This window comes from Zea mays, chromosome 1, assembly GCF_902167145.1.
Source record: "Zea mays cultivar B73 chromosome 1, Zm-B73-REFERENCE-NAM-5.0, whole genome shotgun sequence".
In the NCBI taxonomy this organism is placed as follows: domain Eukaryota; kingdom Viridiplantae; phylum Streptophyta; class Magnoliopsida; order Poales; family Poaceae; genus Zea; species Zea mays.
The window spans coordinates 4234613-4252802 of record NC_050096.1 but is presented as its reverse complement, the minus strand read 5'-3'; the positions used below and the strand labels follow the sequence as shown (position 1 = coordinate 4252802).

General features: G+C 41.9%; 1 protein-coding gene across 1 annotated transcript in view; it reads right to left on the bottom strand.

Moving 5' to 3' along the window:
* Window positions 1–3713: 3713 nt before the first annotated feature.
* LOC103644387 (callose synthase 9) overlaps window positions 3714–18190 on the bottom strand; it is a 75308-nt gene continuing 60831 nt past the window's right edge. The window contains exons 37-51 of the mRNA XM_020544934.2: window positions 17931–18046; window positions 17765–17848; window positions 17562–17674; window positions 17409–17461; window positions 9902–10078; window positions 9639–9686; window positions 7898–8056; window positions 6702–6815; window positions 6529–6617; window positions 6286–6444; window positions 6096–6198; window positions 4845–4964; window positions 4712–4762; window positions 4452–4634; window positions 3714–4214 (exon numbers count right to left, since the gene is read on the bottom strand). Of these exons, the coding sequence (XP_020400523.1) occupies window positions 3978–4214; window positions 4452–4634; window positions 4712–4762; window positions 4845–4964; window positions 6096–6198; window positions 6286–6444; window positions 6529–6617; window positions 6702–6815; window positions 7898–8056; window positions 9639–9686; window positions 9902–10078; window positions 17409–17461; window positions 17562–17674; window positions 17765–17848; window positions 17931–18046 (1806 nt within the window). The 3' untranslated portion in view covers window positions 3714–3977. The remainder of the gene's footprint in view (window positions 4215–4451; window positions 4635–4711; window positions 4763–4844; window positions 4965–6095; window positions 6199–6285; window positions 6445–6528; window positions 6618–6701; window positions 6816–7897; window positions 8057–9638; window positions 9687–9901; window positions 10079–17408; window positions 17462–17561; window positions 17675–17764; window positions 17849–17930; window positions 18047–18190) is intronic.

The window sequence follows — 18190 nt, the reverse complement described above, 5'->3', positions numbered from 1 at the left end:
CTAGTTTGGTGGTTGGGGTTATAAATACCCCCCTAAGCACCCCACATTCAAGTCATCCAAGTTTTCCAACTTCCAACCACTTAAAAGAGCTAGGCATTCAATACAAGACACGCCCAAGTGATCAAATCCTCTCCCAAATCCACAAAAGCATTAGTGTTAAGTGAGAGTGATTTGTTGTGTTCTTTTGAGCTCTTGCGCTTGGATTGCTTTCTTTCTCATTCTTTTCTTGCGATCAAAACTCAACTGTAACCGAGACAATAGACACCAATTGTGTGGTGGTCCTTGCGGGGAAGTTTTTGTTCCCGGTTGATTTGAGAAGAGAAAGCTCACTCGGTCCGAGGGACCGTTTGAGAGAGGGAAGGGGTTGAAAAAGACCCGGCCTTTGTGGCCTCCTCAACGGGGAGTAGGTTTGCGAGAACCGAACCTCGATAAAACAAATCCTTGTGTCTCACTTCCTTATTCGCTTGCGATTTGTTTTTACGCCCTCTCTTGGACTCGATTACATTTCTAACGCTAACCCGGCTTGTAGTTGTGATTAACTTTGTAAATTTCAGTTTCGCCCTATTCACCCCCCCTCTAGGCGACTTTCACCGGCACAACCCAAAGAAGTCACGACGTGGTTTAGGGCCGGGTTGGGTCACTATTTTTACACTTCGGGCTGGCACGACACGACCCAAAAATATTTTGGGCTTTGCTGGCCCGAACCCGTTTGGCACGAAACACGATGGGCTTGGGTCGGGCTGGCCCGGCCCGACCCAATTCCCAGCACTATCCCGGAGGTTGTGACCGCCAACCAGCCCACGATAATTGGCATGTTGTGAGGAAATTTTCGAAGAATCTAGCTCTGAAAAGAATTTAGAAAAATAAAAAAATACATAGAGTTTAGAACGCTTATGCATTTGTTCTAGAGTTGAGCGAGTTTAGAAAAACCACACAATCCCTTGCCTCTTGCACGATCTGTTGTAATTGTAACGAGTGGGGCGAGAGTCTTGCGAGGCCGTGACAACTGAATTTGTGTCACAACCGCCACCGTGTACCATAGGAACGAGGCCTGGGGCGTTTCGGTCGGAAGCTCGATAATGAAGACGACAGGGAGCGTCCGAGAAGAGCCGGATACCTCGGTAAAAATACCGGCGTCACCCATGATAGTTTGCTTTCTCTACTTACACTTTACCTTCCGCATTTACATTAAGTACATAAGTTTCAATCTCTCCTTTCTAGTTAGATTATTTAGGATTGAAACTTAGGCTTTATGGTAGAGATAACATCACTTAGACAAAACCAAGTTTTTTTTCTCAAAAACACGCAGGAGAACTGCACCTCATTATATTAAGAAGAAAAAGACACTAGGGTCTAAAGGAAGACCCAATATAAAAGACCCCTCACGGGAGCCAGAAACACGCATACAAGAAGGAATTCATCTAGAAAAAAACCACACACTGCCAGGAAAACCCCTAGGGCCCCGCTAAGGGGGTTGCCAGGTAAGAAATGCCTTCTGCCCCCGCAATTTCCCATCGACGCATCTCTTCTTTTGCCCAATTAAGGATTAACGTTATATTTGAATTCCAACCATCAAAGACACATTTATTCAAGTGGTTCCAAATCGCCCAAGCACCCAAGATGATAAGGGAGTTGATGCCCTTTTTAATAAGCCCGCTCACTGCTCTTGCTTCCTTTTCCCACCAACCTAGAAAGGAGGAAGCAACCATCTATGGTGCGAGATGCAACCCAAGCTGTCTCAGCAAAAGATACCAGAATTCTCTTGCAAAGACACATGTCACAAGGAGGTGGTCTATAGTTTCAGCATCTTGGTCACAAAGAAGACATTTCTTCGGGTGATCTAGGCCCCGTTTTGTAAGTCTATCCGTTGTCCAACATCTTTTCTGAGTAACCAGCCAAATAAAGAACCGACATTTGGGCGGGGCCCAAGATTTACATACAATCTTGTAATACTCAAAGGAGCTTGAGCCAAGGAAAAAGCCTTTGTAAGCAAATTTAGCCGAGTATTTGCGATTTGAGGCTAAACTAAAAAGGTGTTTATCATCTATGCTAGGCTGCAGCTCAAAATCTGAAAGCAAATCCCAGATATGAAGATAATCAATGAGTACACCAACTGAGAGCTCCCTTAATATTGGCATCCTGAATAGTCGTGGTATTGACCAACCATTTTGGGATTGCACCAAAAAGTTTAGGAACAAGATCTGCAAGTCTTTCTCCATGCAGCCATCTATTTGTCCAGAACTTGGTATTGGCTCTATTTCCCACTTCAAAGATCAAAACTATAGAGAAAAATACATGAGCCTTGCCTAGTACGTGGATGGAGAGATCTGTCCAAGGTCAGTTGGAGTCTGTTTTTTGTAACCAAAGCCATCGCATACGAAGAGCCCAGCAGAGCTCAAATAGACTAGATATTCCTAAGCCACCCAACTACAGGGGACGACAAACCTTACCCCATGCCACTAGACAATGGCCACCTCTACTCATTATAGATTGCTTATTTGCATAGGTTTTGTCCTAGAGTTTTATTTGTGGCCTAGTTTAGAGAATAGTTTTTAGAAATACTAATTCATTCCCTACTCTTAGGGGTCACCGTTTCCTACACATTGGATTGTGAATCCACCATGCGCGTGTTCAATTCCCATCATTCAACCATCACATTATTGCAAATTCCAAAAATACAATTTTCCATATTCCTAGTTTCATATTTACTTACGACAACGAAGAATAAAACTATCACTATATATTTTTTCATTTCCTAGTTCTTCTAAGCGCAGGATAACCCCTAAGGGCTTGTTTGGTTACACCAATTCAGAAGGAAATTGGAGGGGTTTAAATCCTCTCCTAATCATTTTTGACTAGGAGGGGATTTAAACCCCTCCAATCCCCTTTGGATTGGTATAACCAAACATGCCCTAAGGGGTTGCGGGTTTTTTGTTCTACCAATGGGGACTTTCCATTCACCACCCCCATGGGATGGTCCACAGGGTGCATAACTACCCCTCTTACTACAAGGGGTTTACCTAGCCAACACTTGGATCCAGCTCTACCCAAACTTTTTTGGTTCACCCCCAACTTTACTCACTTTTTCCGACTGTTGCTAAGCAATCCTCAAATGGTAATCTTAAAGAGGCCAATTTACCCCCTTGTGCAATCAATTTCTACGTGTGATTTCTATGACATGTAGTGCCTAACGACATATCGATTGAAGTAGATTATTCTTTTTTCTAAAAAAACCCTTCCCGAACTCTACAAGCTTTTTCAAGAGCATACAACTTTCTAGATGTATATAACTATCTCTAGACAGATATAGATCTTATATCAATTTAAAAACCCCTTCCCAAACTTTACAAGCTTCTTCAAGAGCATACAACTTTCTAGACGTATATAACAATCTCTAGACAGATAGATCCTATATGAATCGTATGATGAGTACCACATGAGTAGATATATAAAAAAGGAATCCAAATCCGCCGAATCGCTCATGTTGTGTTCATCTACATCCTAGGGCTGCTCATGTTGTGTTCATCTACATCCTAGGGCTCCTCGTTCCATCATCTGGCTTATGTTCTTACCAAGGAGGCATTAATACTTGTCATGAAAACATAGTTTTTATATTTTTAGAAAAGTTGCTAGAAAAATAATTACTCAAGCCCATCCGGGATTTCGGGAAAAACATGTGGATACTGAAGTATCCTGCTAAAAACGAAGTTCGAAGCGACCTAAAAAAGCAATTTTTCCACGTAATCAGCACATGTCAATGTCAAAAGAAGGGCCATACAAAGTTCACCCGTTCAAAAATACAGGTACAAGCCGGTGAACTCTAGAAATATAGCCGTTGATATTTATACCCACGGCAAACAACTCCGGTGAACATAGAGATATCAGATATGTACATCGCTACTGTTAACTGAGAAGTGAGGATTAATTCAAGTACGAAAGGTCCACAGATTAATGAAGCAAGGCCGGAACTGCCACCATCAGATCCCAGCATTTGGATTGTTGCCAGCAAGGATCAGAGATATCTCCAAACCTCTGCTGAACGCCTGGTTGAACAGAAGTCGCGTCTGGAAAGTGGATATGAATGGAAACCACGAGCAAATGGCTATGGGTATGAAAATGACCATCCCCATTCCAGCATCATAGAGGCGAGCTAGGGCACGAACAGTTTTCCACAAACCCAATTTCTTCACGACAGGTTTCCATGCCATGGCAATCTGTGGAAAAAAAAGACAAATCGTAAAATTTTAGCCAACCTCTACAATGTCGAGTGCAAAAGAGATGAAAACGATGAGAAGAATTGACTGGTCAAGAGAAAAGCTAATGCACTGAACAGAAATATATAATAAGGATGCAATGGAACTGTGAAGCGTTTGCGGAATGAACAAAAAGAAAAGGCAAATCAACATATGGTCATCATTTCATGAATATGAAAGCTGGCATTAGAAGCTCACCGAAATGATTCCCCACCCAGTTGGCACAAATGCTAGAATGGAAGCAAAAACATCTCTCACACTGAGTTTCGTAAACAAAATTGCCAGGACCAGAGCAGCCAAAACCATCAATAACGCTACACTTTTGACCAAACGCAGGAACAATTGGAAATGTACCATGGCCTTGGGGTTTAAACCAAAGACCTGCATAGTAATACAAATTAACATAATGAGTGCCCTGCTCAGCAGGTGCCAAATGTAACAACAAAGAAATATATTACCAAGAGGAGGATGAAAAGGCCACCAAGCACAGCCCAAGAAATCCAATACACCTGCAGGGCCAAGGATTAATTTACTACTATTATTCAGAACATCTACGTCAACAAGAAAATGGGAACTGAAACACTAACATACCAATAAAGCTGTACTTCCTCCGCTAGCATTCATGTGGTAAACAACTCCGAATTGGAAAATGAAAAACCTCAGGCTTAATATGGTTTCCAGTATCCTCCCTCGAATGCTGTAAATATGTTGCTGAAATGAAGTGCCAAAATGAGGAGTTATAGATCCCATGGACAGAAGTGAAAAAATCCAGCATCTTCCAATGGCAAATGTCAGAAGCTTCTAAATATACATGTCTTAGGGGGTGTTTGGTTTATAGGGACTAATTTTTATTCCATTTTAGTTCCTAAATTGCCAAATACGGAAACTAAAATAGAGTTTTAGTTTCAATTTAGGGGGTGTTTGGTTTCTAGGGATTAATTATTAGTCCCTCCATTTTATTCCATTTTAGTCCCTAAATTGCCAAATACGGAAACAAAAACTCTATTTTGGTTTCCGTATTTAGCAATTTAGAAACTAAAATGAAATAAAATGGAGGGACTAAAAATTAGTCCCGAGAAACCAAAGATCCCCTTAGAGACTAAAATGTAGGGACTAAAAATTAGTCCCTAGAAATTAGTGGGATCCACGGGGGAGGAAACCAAAGATCCTCTTCAATTCCCCTCCCACCAAATCAGTCCTTAATGTTTTATTATTCTTTATTCAGACATGTTATATCTAGGGGAGGTAATGGGCTCTAAGTTTTACACTATAAAATTTAAGGATCAGGTCATATTAGGATCAGACTCTATTTCTATTCATTTTTGAACTAAAATTAATTAAGGGCTCAAACCAGAAAAGCATCAAGAATAAGGATTACATCATTGTCGCAGATGGACTTGACAATATAGCAACCAACCAACTTTAAAGCTAGGCAAGAGTTTCAGACATAATGTCAAAACCATATGAAACACGAGTAGGTTAATCAGGTGCAATAATACTATGGATCTGTTTGGTTCGCTACCTAACTTGCAACAACTTGCCATACCTAAGGTTAGGCAAGTTTGACAGGGTTAGGCATGTGTTTGGTTTGTAGCCACAGCTGTGGCAAGTTTTTCCTGCTGCGTAGGTCACACTCGTCAATGACTTGTAAAAGTGTGGCAAGATTCCCTTAGACATGGTAAACTGTGGCGCAGAATTTGAGCGCCTAACCTTAGGCAAGTGTGACATAGAATATGTGGCAATTTTTGGCAACTTAAGTATAGACCCAAACAGGCCCTATGTCCAGTCAACAAACAATACATGACATTTTGGCTGAAGTGAATACAGGCCAAATTCAATTACCAGTTCTTCTTCCCACCAAGCTTCCCAGCTTTCTTCTCCTTTAACACCAATACCACCTCGATAAAACAGCCAATTTGTCCAGTCTCTGAAATCCTCAACAATCCTAAGAGGGAGAAGGGTTTGAAATCTAATCTCATAATGACAATTTGAACTTATAGTACATAGATACACAAAATGCTTGGCTGCTTACTTCTGCCATTCAAATCCAGATGGGTTAAATAAATAGGGAGCAAAAAGCCAAGACAATGCCATAATCCAACTGCTTATAGAGAGTAAAATATAGCCAACTGCTCCACCATTGTTAAACCCATACGCTAGGAAGATCACCAACAAAAGTGCAACCTCCATCCTACAAAAACCAAGCACAATCAACACAAATGATATTGTAATAGAAAATTTCCACAAGTGAAAATAGCTTCACGTAATAACAAACCCTTTCACAAAATGGCTTCGAGAATAAATACGGTAGTTCTCAGCAAACTTGATATGTCGTACCACAAAACCTCTACCGGTTGCTCTATACTGGTAATATTTTAAAAACATTAATCAGATCAGTATCCAGAAATTTAGAAAATGATAGGCAACACGTAGTATCAAAAAGACTACCTTTGCACCTCCATGTAATATTGCACGGCCAAAGTAGTGGGTTCTTGTTCCAAGTGAGAAAGTAAAAAATACAGAGCACATTTGGAACTGCATTGTAATAAACTGAACAAAAGCCTGCACATACCCATTAACAAACAAGGACATTTGTTATCACTCTTGGGGAAATTTTAGAAACAATGACTGGTTTGTAAAACAAGCTGAAAAATAGTGATAATATTTTACATAGTAGTCAGGAAAAACAACTATTCGTGTAACCCTTCATCATCAGTGATGGTACAACGACGGGGATTGTAAGAAATATAGTTGCTTGAGTAAACAATACTTGATGTTTTTTACTTATTATGGTCTATGATTTACAACTTTGACTTTCTAATACACAACAACAACAACAATAAAGCCTTTTAGTCTCAAGCAGGTTGAGATAGGCTAGAGTTGAACCCAACCGAAACCGCAAGTCAAGGTTTAGGCACATGGCGCCCAATTCTGGTGCTGTTGTGTTCCAGGATTGGTGGAGAGATTCTGAGAAATTGGTGCCTAAACCACAGAAGAAAGGATTCAATTCATTGGTGATCCTAGTGGCTTGGCAAATTCGGAAACATATGAACGCTTGTGTGTTTGAAGCAGCTTCTCCGAATATTAGCACGATATTACAAAAATATTCAAGATGAAGATGTGGGGTGTGGCTGGGGCAGGGGGTCTTTGAGGCTAGTGACCTATCCTTTTCTTCACTTTTATTTTTGTTTTCTTTTGCCTTTGGCTACCTTTAGGCGGCATGTATTGGGTCTGCTTTAAACCCTTCTTTATTCCTTCTTAATATAATGATACACAATTCTCCTGTGTGTTTGAGGAAAAAAGGTTTAGGCGCATGGACAGTTGTTTTCCATGCACTCATATTCAAGGCTAAATCTTCGGATATATTCCATCTTTCAAGTTTCCTTTTACTACCTCTTCCCATGTTAAAAAATATAATGATCTTATGAAGTCAATAAAATACTTTTAGGATATTTACATGACTTTTATGTTTGCAGAATATTTATTATTAAGTTAATGAAAGTCAAGGTTTGAAAAGATTGGCAGACAGTAAACATGCCAAGTCTTGATGACTACAGGCAGTACCATAAACAAAAGTGACCAACCATAAATACTTATACAGAATTCACAGGCCAAGCCAGTAATCAGAAGAGAAAAGAGATTACCGTTAAAACACCTGATTCAAGGATGAAACCAAGAATCATGGGAACAGCAGTAAATACACCAATCTGGAAAAGAAATTGAGTGTTCAGAGCAGCATTCAAGGCTGCGTTCTGCAGTATATCCGCTCTATTTTGAATTGATTCTCCAACACCAGATAAGGCCTAAGAAAACACACGGTAAAAAGGATATGTCAAAACTCAGGACTACGGAAGAAAGCAGAGAATGTATGCAGAAAAAAAATATAGAAACGAAGGAAAAAAACTCGGCCGGTAGGGAAAAGACCCCACGGTATTTTATTATGAAGCTCAATCCCCGACCGAAAAAGGTCACGAAAGCTGGTCCCCCACGTGCAGCATGAGGGTCCGCCCCTATACGAGCAGATCTTTACTCGTGCTTTGAGCCCTCCTTACCCCTACACGGCTACACGAGGATCCGTCCCCCATAGGTCAGTCCATCTCGTGTGCACACACTCAGAGGAACCAATGAGTGACCTTTTTTAACCTAAGCCTGAAATTCACTCCCACTAGATTCGAACTCAGGACCTAAGGAGTAGGGATGGCAATGGACACATTTTACCCGCGTGTCCACGGGTAAAAGCCCGATATGGTGTGGGTTCGGGTGTAAGTTTGTATCCACGGGTATGGGTGTTGGTTTGATTTTGATGGGTTTTTCTCATGGGTATAAAAAGCCATACCATACCCGCTAACCCACGTACCCGTTTTGGATGTGTGTGTGTGTATATATATATATAAAGACCACTAAGCTGACATCACTTTTAAGTTTGCATTCTTGCTATCCATGACAACGGTAGGATCTATTCTTCTACGTAGAAATGTAGAATTCAATCCTTTTTAGGAGTATTAGTTTTATCTCGCTTGGACTTGGATACGCTAGAGTGCTGCTTGCTGTTACTACCATGAAGAATTTCACTTATTAATTTTTTTTGCTTGTCTCGGGAATTCTAAAATCTCACAGGAAGACCTCGTTGCTCCCGAGACCAACTGTACATAAATAGTAGCAATAGGACCATATCCGCTGTAGTCGCGAGAGCATTATGCATGTGCACATATGTATATTATATGTGTGTGTGTGTATATATATGTGTGTGCGCGCGCGCATGTGGGTATACCCGCGGTTTGTGGCACCCACGGTTAGCGGGTACTATACTATACCTGTCACAGGTAACGGGAACAGATTTAACATTAACCTCGTGGGTGGAGTAGAACAACAAAGGCAGATTTCCAAGGAATCAAGGAAAGGAATGAATACTGTCATTACTCTTGTCGCATGGGAGCTCTGGAAGCATAGAAATGACTGTTTAATAGGCTGCAACCTGCTGTTGGTAGGGCATTACAGCGCATCTTATCGGAGTATGTAATGTGGTGTGCTGCAGGGGCCAGTGGGTCAAGGAGTTGGAAATGACTGTTTAATGGGCTGCAACCTGCTGTTGGTAGGGCATTACAGCGCATCTTATCGGAGTATGCAGTGTGGTGTGCTGCAGGGGCCAGTGGGTCAAGGAGTTGGCCCTAGGTCGTTTAGATTTGTAATTTTTTAAGGCTGCTGGGTGTATGGGGTGGGGTGGGGGGTTCTCCCCACTGTTTTGTATTGCCGTTCCTTCCCTTATTAATATAAGGCACAGCTCTCTTGCGGGTTCGAGAAAAAAAACATTAACCTCACGGGTACAGGTTTACAAGTCATCCAAAAAGGTGGGAAAAAAGAAAAATTGAATGGATACCATCTTACCAGATACATTTTCCCATAGAGAAATATGTACACGGTCAGCACGGTTAGCTGCAAAAGAATAACGAGTTTAATATTAGAAGCGTTGACGATGAGAAAGACAAACATAATAGCAATCATCTCAAGGTCAACAAGTGTGAATAATAATATCCAAATTTTGTATATTTAATTTTATCCATGTGCCTTCAAAAAACATTAACATGAATCACTACAAATGGAACAGTTTCGATTAGACAAATCCTAACAGGCAAGGAAAATTAAATTACCATAGTACAGAAGTAGAATCCAACAGTTGTCACGTAGAAGGATAACATCCTGAAAAAGTCAAAAAGTTGTCCGAGTCTATATATGTCTCGGCTAAGAACTTGTTCACCATTTCCACCAGCAACTTTTCCTTCAAATAGTGCAATCTGATTAAGTCCAACATCCCTACCTTTGCCAACCTACAGAATAACGTTTAATATCAACAGTGTTCACAAGACAGCAGCACAACCACGGTTGAGTTAGTGCAGTGGAAAGCAATTGCCAAATAGGGATCCAAAGGTGCTGCATGGATACATGCTGCGGGAAGCACCCATATTGGATACATATCAGATACAGAAAGGTAACGGCAATACGCATCCTATCAGAATAACAAAAAAAGATAAATCGCGACATGGCAGGTGAGGGGTGACATGGATCAGGGAGGATCGGACAGCTGATACGGCCCAGCTCAATTAATCCTTGTGCGTCATCTGCTAAATTTATATCAGGCACATCGCGCCACCGCCCGCCTGCACAAGCAGCGATGCAGCTTGGTTGAGCATCCCCACCCACGCCTATGAAGTTTCGCCATGTCCGCATAGCTTGCTGCTCGCCAGCGATCCACCTTCACCACACATGTATTGCAGAATGCACAGGTGCTGGCAGCAATTCAGCAGTGAGTCAAATATTTCCGGTGACATTCCTGTGATCCCGTCCCAATCTCGATAACCTTGTTCTCCAGTTCTTGAACTCTTGTTGGATGGTTTTCCTCACCCCCTTCCTGATCTAGTGTTATCTGTTGTGTGTTGCACATGATTTTTCCCGGCCACGAGTACATGGCATGACCAAAAAATTCTAGTACTAGTGCTAGTATGCTAATACTTCATTTAAACTAGGGCTTCTACGTTACTTCATTACTTCTAGATTCTCGCCTTTCTTTTCACTAGCGTGTGTGGGTCCATGCCAGTCGTCAACCACCAGCCAGCCCTTTGTATATTTGGTTAGAGAGATTTGAGATCTGATTGGTGTTGTCTCCACAAACCATAAGATTTCATTATATATATATATATATATATATATATATATATATATATATATATATATATATATATATATATAGTCTCCACAAACCATAAGATTTCATTATATTATAATATATATAGTATATTACGAGCCCTAGGCTCCCATCCGGAGGCTCGTGCGGCGGTGGCGACCAAAGGCGCGCATAGCAGCGACGGCCCCATTTGGCGGTTGCGTGAGGCGTGACCGTCTCCAATGGCGGTGGCCACACGAGGCGCGGGTGGCTCCGGCAGCGACGACGGTCGCGCTAGGCGCGGGCTGTGAGGGTCGACGGTCCGCACGGCGGTTCGGTCGTCCTTCGGTAACCAACTCCTTCGATCTGGTGGCCTCGACAACGTCCTCCGGCGATGACCTCCTCCAATCCTTTGTTTATTCATGTGGTTGTTGGTTGAGCTCATACTAGGATCTCCGTCGGGGTTCATCACGTCAAGGACAGGAGGCAAGGGCCTGGACCGGCGGCGGTTGACGCCTCCACACCTGCCGTCGTCATCCGGTGGAGCTGGGCTCCCATCTAGATGTGGCCCCACGACAGGGAAGACAACCACGTCCACATCGTAGGATAAGCAGCGCTTCTCATGATTCGGCTGACCCGTCTCAACAATGACGAGGTTCATGGAACAATGCAGCTTCTTAGAATCAAAACACCAAGCTCTCACCATGAAGACATATCACTTTTCATCAAGGTTGTCGGGTGTACACCTGTGATCCAAAAAGAATCGCCTAACAGTCGCTGAGCTGTGGAACGTCACCAAGCGTGCGCCGGAATCCCACTTATCTCGTCGTCAACCAGCGACGACAAGGCGACCGACGTAGCATACGCCAGCCTCGACCAGCGCTTGAACATTCAGGAAACATTAAATCATTCCATTAAACAATAAGTCATTTCAGGAAACATTAAATCATTCCATTAAACAATAAGTCATTTCAGGAAACATTAAGTCATTCTTGTTTTCAATCATTCTTTCATGTTTTTCACATACATTCTTTGTTCTTGGTTCAGTCATTCTAGACAACATTAAGTCATATCATCTAGGCAACATTAAGTCATTTTTGTTTTTCAGTCTTTTTCATGTTTTTCTCAGAGATTCCTAGTTTTTAGTTCAGTCATTTAAGCATCCAGGTAACACTAAGTCATTCTAGTGTACATTACAGGATTAATTAAGTCATTCAAGCACATTAAGTTATTTGAGCGCGTTAAGTCATTCGCTAAACCATTTGAGCCCACGACTGGCCACATTAAGTTATTTGTGTCCATTAACGCATTCAAGCGCGTTAAGTCATTCAAGACCGTTAAGTGATTCTATCCCGGCTCGACTCGATTTTTTTGGCTCGGCTCGTGTGAGGTGCGCTTGCGGGTACAGACAGACAGGTGTGGGTGAGGTGTCTCAATGCGCGGGGAGCAACTTGACTCGCGGCAAGCGCACGCTCGAGGGCGGATTCGGTCAGTTGGGGACGCGAAGGAGGCTCGCCCGGGTCGTTTTGGCGCGCTAGGGTGGTCCAGGTGATGGACTAGTGGTCCATCACCCTAGGTGACAAATAGATCTGCCCTATATATATAACTATTTGACACCTAGGGTGTCATAGTTATTTAGCACCAGGTCCTACAGGTGAGATGCACCACGTATGCACATGGATCGACAAAGCTTTTTTAATCACCAAAACGCACGTGCACATGGACGGGGAGAGGCCATCGCGGGAGACCCTAGGTGCATGCAGTAGCACGTGGACCAAGAAAATATTTTTAAGTTTGTTTTTTCATTATATCTTCTAATTAAAAGATGTAATCACCGAACCGATTTCACATTTGTGTTCATGAGATTTTTGTGCAGATAACTAGACCACACATTCTATATATATTCTCATTTTTTTATTTAATCACAATGATTGACCCTGATAATACAATGACTAACACTGATAATTACAATGACTGACTTGATAAGATACAATATCTGACCCGAATAACTACAATGACTGACCCACTAAAAATGACTTCTCTCTCAGTAATTCTCATGAATGACTGAAGGGTAAAAGATGGAATGACTGAGTATTCATAGAATAACTGAGGTTGTTCACTTCATTTCTCGTAATGCCTGTGTTTTAGAATGTCTGACTGAGGTTAAAAGATGGCTTCTCTGTAATGTTTGTTTTTTGTAGAACGATTGACCCACTAAAATGACTTCTCTATGGTAATTTTCATGAATGACTGAGGTTAAAAGATGGAATGACTGAGTAGTTATAGCAGTGGCGTAGCTAGATTTTTTTTATGAGGTATGCCATAAAAAATTCATAACTAGTTTAGTATAATCCAAAATGATTTCAAAAACAATTTAGAATATAAAGATAAGAATAACATATGAAACTATAGATTTACATTTAAGTCCATAAGTTCATACATTAGAATGCCAATGTAATATGAAATTGTCTAAACATCAAGCACAAAGTACACTACTGGTTTCATATTTTTTTCTGGGCTTGGTGGACTGGTGGTCCGATGGGCCGGCTTATAGTATGCCACGACCCACCCGGACCACCCATTAGCTACGCCCCTGAATTTAACCCTTTTGGTTGTTCTATGAAGTCTTTTCCCTCTCAGAGAGAGATCACCAGGTGCGATACTCTGGTCCCCTTTACCTGGTGCAGCTTGCGGCCTCCACCTTCCATGTCGCAACCACCACCATTTCGCATTAGCGTGCCGACCATTCTGGTCCTAAAGTCCTCCAGTGCAATGTTTTGGTCTTCCTAGTGACACTCTTTATCATGCATGTCAGTTGGTCACCATATGTCTTCAGTTTCATGCGTCAGCATCACGTGCCACCCATAATTTTCAGTTAATACATTATGATCTTTGGACCTAGTGCATTACTTAGAGTCTCTTGTCACAAGTATTATTTGGGTATTCTTGATGTCTGCTCGCAATACCTTATAACGTTATTGCTAGAACTTAAGTCTGACTTGGTCTCCGCTCTTAACTTTTTTTTGCCTATGTCCACACCCAGTTCAGTGTCACCATCAAGGGAGTTCAATGCAACAACGACCGCATGTTCTTCCTCCCACGACGTTAGGGGTGAAAACGGGTCGAGTATACTCGTTGGGTACCAGATACAAATAATACAAATACCATTTTTTATACAGATTCAAATACTTTTATAATAGGGACAGATACGGGTAATACCCGGATAGTACAACTTTGGATTCGGGTCGGATTCTAAGTGGGCACTACCCAACAAATACCTGGATATTCAGGTCGAATACGGGTACCCGAGATTCGGGTAGCCATTTTTCTTTTTCTTGTTTGAACACATTTATGTCAAAAATATTGAAATAATGCTTAAATTTATATCAAAGTAACAAACTATACATCATATGTGTAACTCCAATACTCCATAGCTTATTAATAGACTATATATCACATGTGTTGGACAATCTTGTGCTGTATTAGACTATCTTATGTCTTCTGAAAACTATCATGTGTATAATTCGAATCTTGTCATTACATTCAAACTATTATGTTAGTCTATTATATGATCTCAACTTACCGCTATATTGTCATGTTGATCTATGGTCTATGCAATGCTCGTGGTATACTATCTTACATGTGAACTGGATTCTAATGAATAATAAGCAATTCATGTATTATCCGACAAGTATCCAATATCTGCATGTAGCCGACCAAATAATATATGTATCCGCCATCTAGTCCATGTATCTGTATCCGTCCTGTTTCTAATTATTTGTATCTGATCCCGAATCCGGTTAAAATACATTAGGTAGGATACAAGTTGACATACTATCCATCTGTATCTGTCCCGTTTTCACCCCTACTCGACGTATACTTGTGCATGTCTTGCCCATACACCTATCATAACGGTACAACTGAACGCATTATCTGCAATACAATGTCATTTGCTCCGTTTTGTTTCAAGTTAGTGTCCCTCCCACGTTTTGGGTTGCGGCTCTTAGCATTGCCACCTACCTTCTAAACATACTGGCCACCAAAACGCTGATTTTTTCTACTCCACATCTCTCCCCTTTTGGGTCCCAAACATTGTATGAGCATCTGTGTTTTTTTGCAAGTGCTATCCCAACCTTTCTGCCACCACTGCTCACTTGCTCCACCTTGTGTCTTTCTTGGCTAGTCCCTCCACCACAAGGGCTACCTTTGCCTTGATCAACACACAAATTGTCTCATCATGTCCCACATGTGGTCATTGAGGAGTCCTCCTTTCTCTTGTTTGAGGATCATTCTTCCACTCTATCGGCTTTTGATTTCTTGGAGGATTTCACTAATCCTGTGTCGGTCCCCTTTGCACCATCATCGTGTTTGTAGCCTACAAGGGCATCTATTACCACATAGCCATCGCACAACCATGTTCGACACCCGATGTCTCTGAGTCACCACCCCTAGTGCATATGTCGGTCAAGTTGCAGCCGACTCGTCTCCTTGCTTCGTGCCTCCGTTCGGTTAGTGGGCAACCTCCGTTGTCTATTGGGCCGTAGCCACACTCACATCGTGGGCAATGGTCTGTGTGAAAGCTCCGATGCCCAGGTGCCATCCTAGGTCTCTACGGAGCAGTCATCGACCTCCACGCTGGGCCCTCCATAGCCTCGATGCTTCAACGTTGTCTGCATCTAGAACCACCGACTGCACATCTCCCTGTCGATGATGTACATGTCCCTCCCGTGGCATATCAACATGCCATGGTTACCCGCGGGAAGCACAACTTTTGTCAACTGGTACTGTTCATGGCCATGTTGTTGTCTCTGGTTCCTAGAACCTATCTGACTGCCCTCGCTTATCTGAATTGGCATGCTTCTATGGAAGCAGAGTATTCAACTCTGTTGTACAATCACACATGGGATGCTCCTCAACCGACTCGGTCCAATGTGTTGATAAGCAAATGCGTGTTCAAACACATTCAAGGTTGATGGGTCCTTTGAGCGATACAAGGCACATTGGGTTCTTCAGGAGAGCGTATTGGTGTTGATTGCTCTAAGAAATTCAGCCCAATCGTCAAGCCTGCTCCTGTATGGAATGTTCTCTTTAGCTCTTTCACGCTCCTGGCATGTTCATCAGCTCGATGTCAACAATGCCTTCCTGCATAGTAGTTTGTCAGACATGTTACTACACTCGACCCTCCAGATTTGAAGATGCCACCTTAGTTGTTCACTTTATGGACTTTAGCAGGCACCACACGCTTGACACATGTTTGTTTCACACCTTTTGCAGCTCGATTTTGTTTTAGCCAAATCAAACACATATATGTTTGTCTATTGCCATGGAGCGGACATGGTTTAACTCATACTCTTTGTTGCTGACATTGTGCCCACAACTTCCTCAACCGCTCTACTCTGATGTACATGGTTTTTAAAGTGGAATGGCGAGACAAGGCGATGGACTGCCACCTGTACGCCTAGGCGTTGGACCACCGCCTGGACGCCTAGGCGACGCTTTTAAAACAGTGCTGATGTATAATTGGTGCCCTTCAACAGGAGTTCCCTATATTGATCTTTGCACTCTTCATAACTTCCTAGGCATGGATGTTCAGCAAAGGCTCGGGTCTCTTTCCCACTTTGCGACATTACATGATTGAGATCATTGAGCGGGATACTACAAGCCATGCTCAACACCCATTGATATTTATCCAAAGCTATCAACAGATGGCAAACATGTGCCTAGTCTGACTGGTGCTTTTCAGTATCAGACTTTCACTAGACCAAACATCTATTATGACATATTGACATTCAACAAGTTTGTCTCCACATTCATGATCCATAAGAGCTACAACCTGCTGCCCTCAAACGCATTCTATGCTCCATCTAGGGCACCTTGAAGATGGGTTTGTTTCTACGCCCCTGTTCTCAGTCAGACTTGGTCGTCTACTCTGATGATGACTGGGTCGATTGTCCTGATACGAGGAAGTCAAGTCTCTAGATACGCCGTGTTTCTTGGTGATAACCTGGTTGTCCTGTCGTCCAAACGTCATATTCCAGTTCCGAGTAGGGATGGCAATGAGAACCCGGTTCCCCGCCGGGGATTTCCCTATTAGAGCGTGTTCGGTTAGGGGTGGATTGAAGGAGATTAAATCCCTTGCTATTCAAAATTGATGCACAACAGCACAAACGAGTCCTTAGAAGATATGGATGAAGGTAATTTAATCCCACGAGGATCAAAACAGGGAAAATTTAGTCCTCGTCGAATTTAACCCCGTGCTCGAAACATATGTATAAGATTTGTTATTTAACCGATTCTCGATATAGCACGGTTCTATTAATGCACAACAGCACAAACGAGGCCTTGATCAATTTTGAATTAACTTATTTTTCCACCAAACAGCTACGCTTCCAGCTTTCTTTGAAAACTTTAAATGATACAACTCGTAGTCAAAAAGGTTAAAAAGGGTGTGATACGGATGACAAAAATTAAAAAGGCAAGGATAAGAGAATTAAAACCTGAATATATTCATGATGAGTTATGCATCCTTGACGCAGAGTTGAGTTGAATCCTGCAGTTCATAGATGCAAATGCATCAGTAAGATCTGCACTACAATCTTAAAGACAAGCCAAAATAATTGGGAAAAGAAGAAAAAGACTACAAGTTTAACCTGCATATATATCCTCACTGATATTGATGCTGCGAGAGGCCTTACTAATTCCACCCCTTGTTATATGAAAAATTCTATCAAAAACATCTGGATGACCATAGTGCATTCTCACTCTACAAAAGAAAAGGTTTCATGTATTAACTACACACAATTTTAGCTGATCCTCATGTGAAACAGAAAACATACTATGTAAAAGCACTTACTTCAGCGGGTTAGCAAGAACACGCTGTCCTAATGTCACAAAACTTGTCTCCTGATTAGACATAAATGAGGCCAGGGAGGAAACACTATAGAAGCATGATGTTAGAACTGAGTTTTACTCTAGAAATATCTGCATAACTTCTCCACTGAAAAATGAATGAACAATACCTTCCCGTGAAGACATGCTCCCTAACACCAAGAATAGAAGGGTAATGCTTGCCACGCTTCAGAGAGAACTCCTCAAGCAGGTTTCTCATTTTAAGTGCCTCCTCAAAGTAGTTATCCTATAAAAACAGCTAAGCACAGGTGAAGCAAATACATGATTCCAAATTAACTGTAAAGCTGCATCAAACAGTGCCAGTATCAATGATGGAATGATCTATAAGTCTAAGCTCACCATTGTCATTGTGACACTGGAAAAAGGTTGG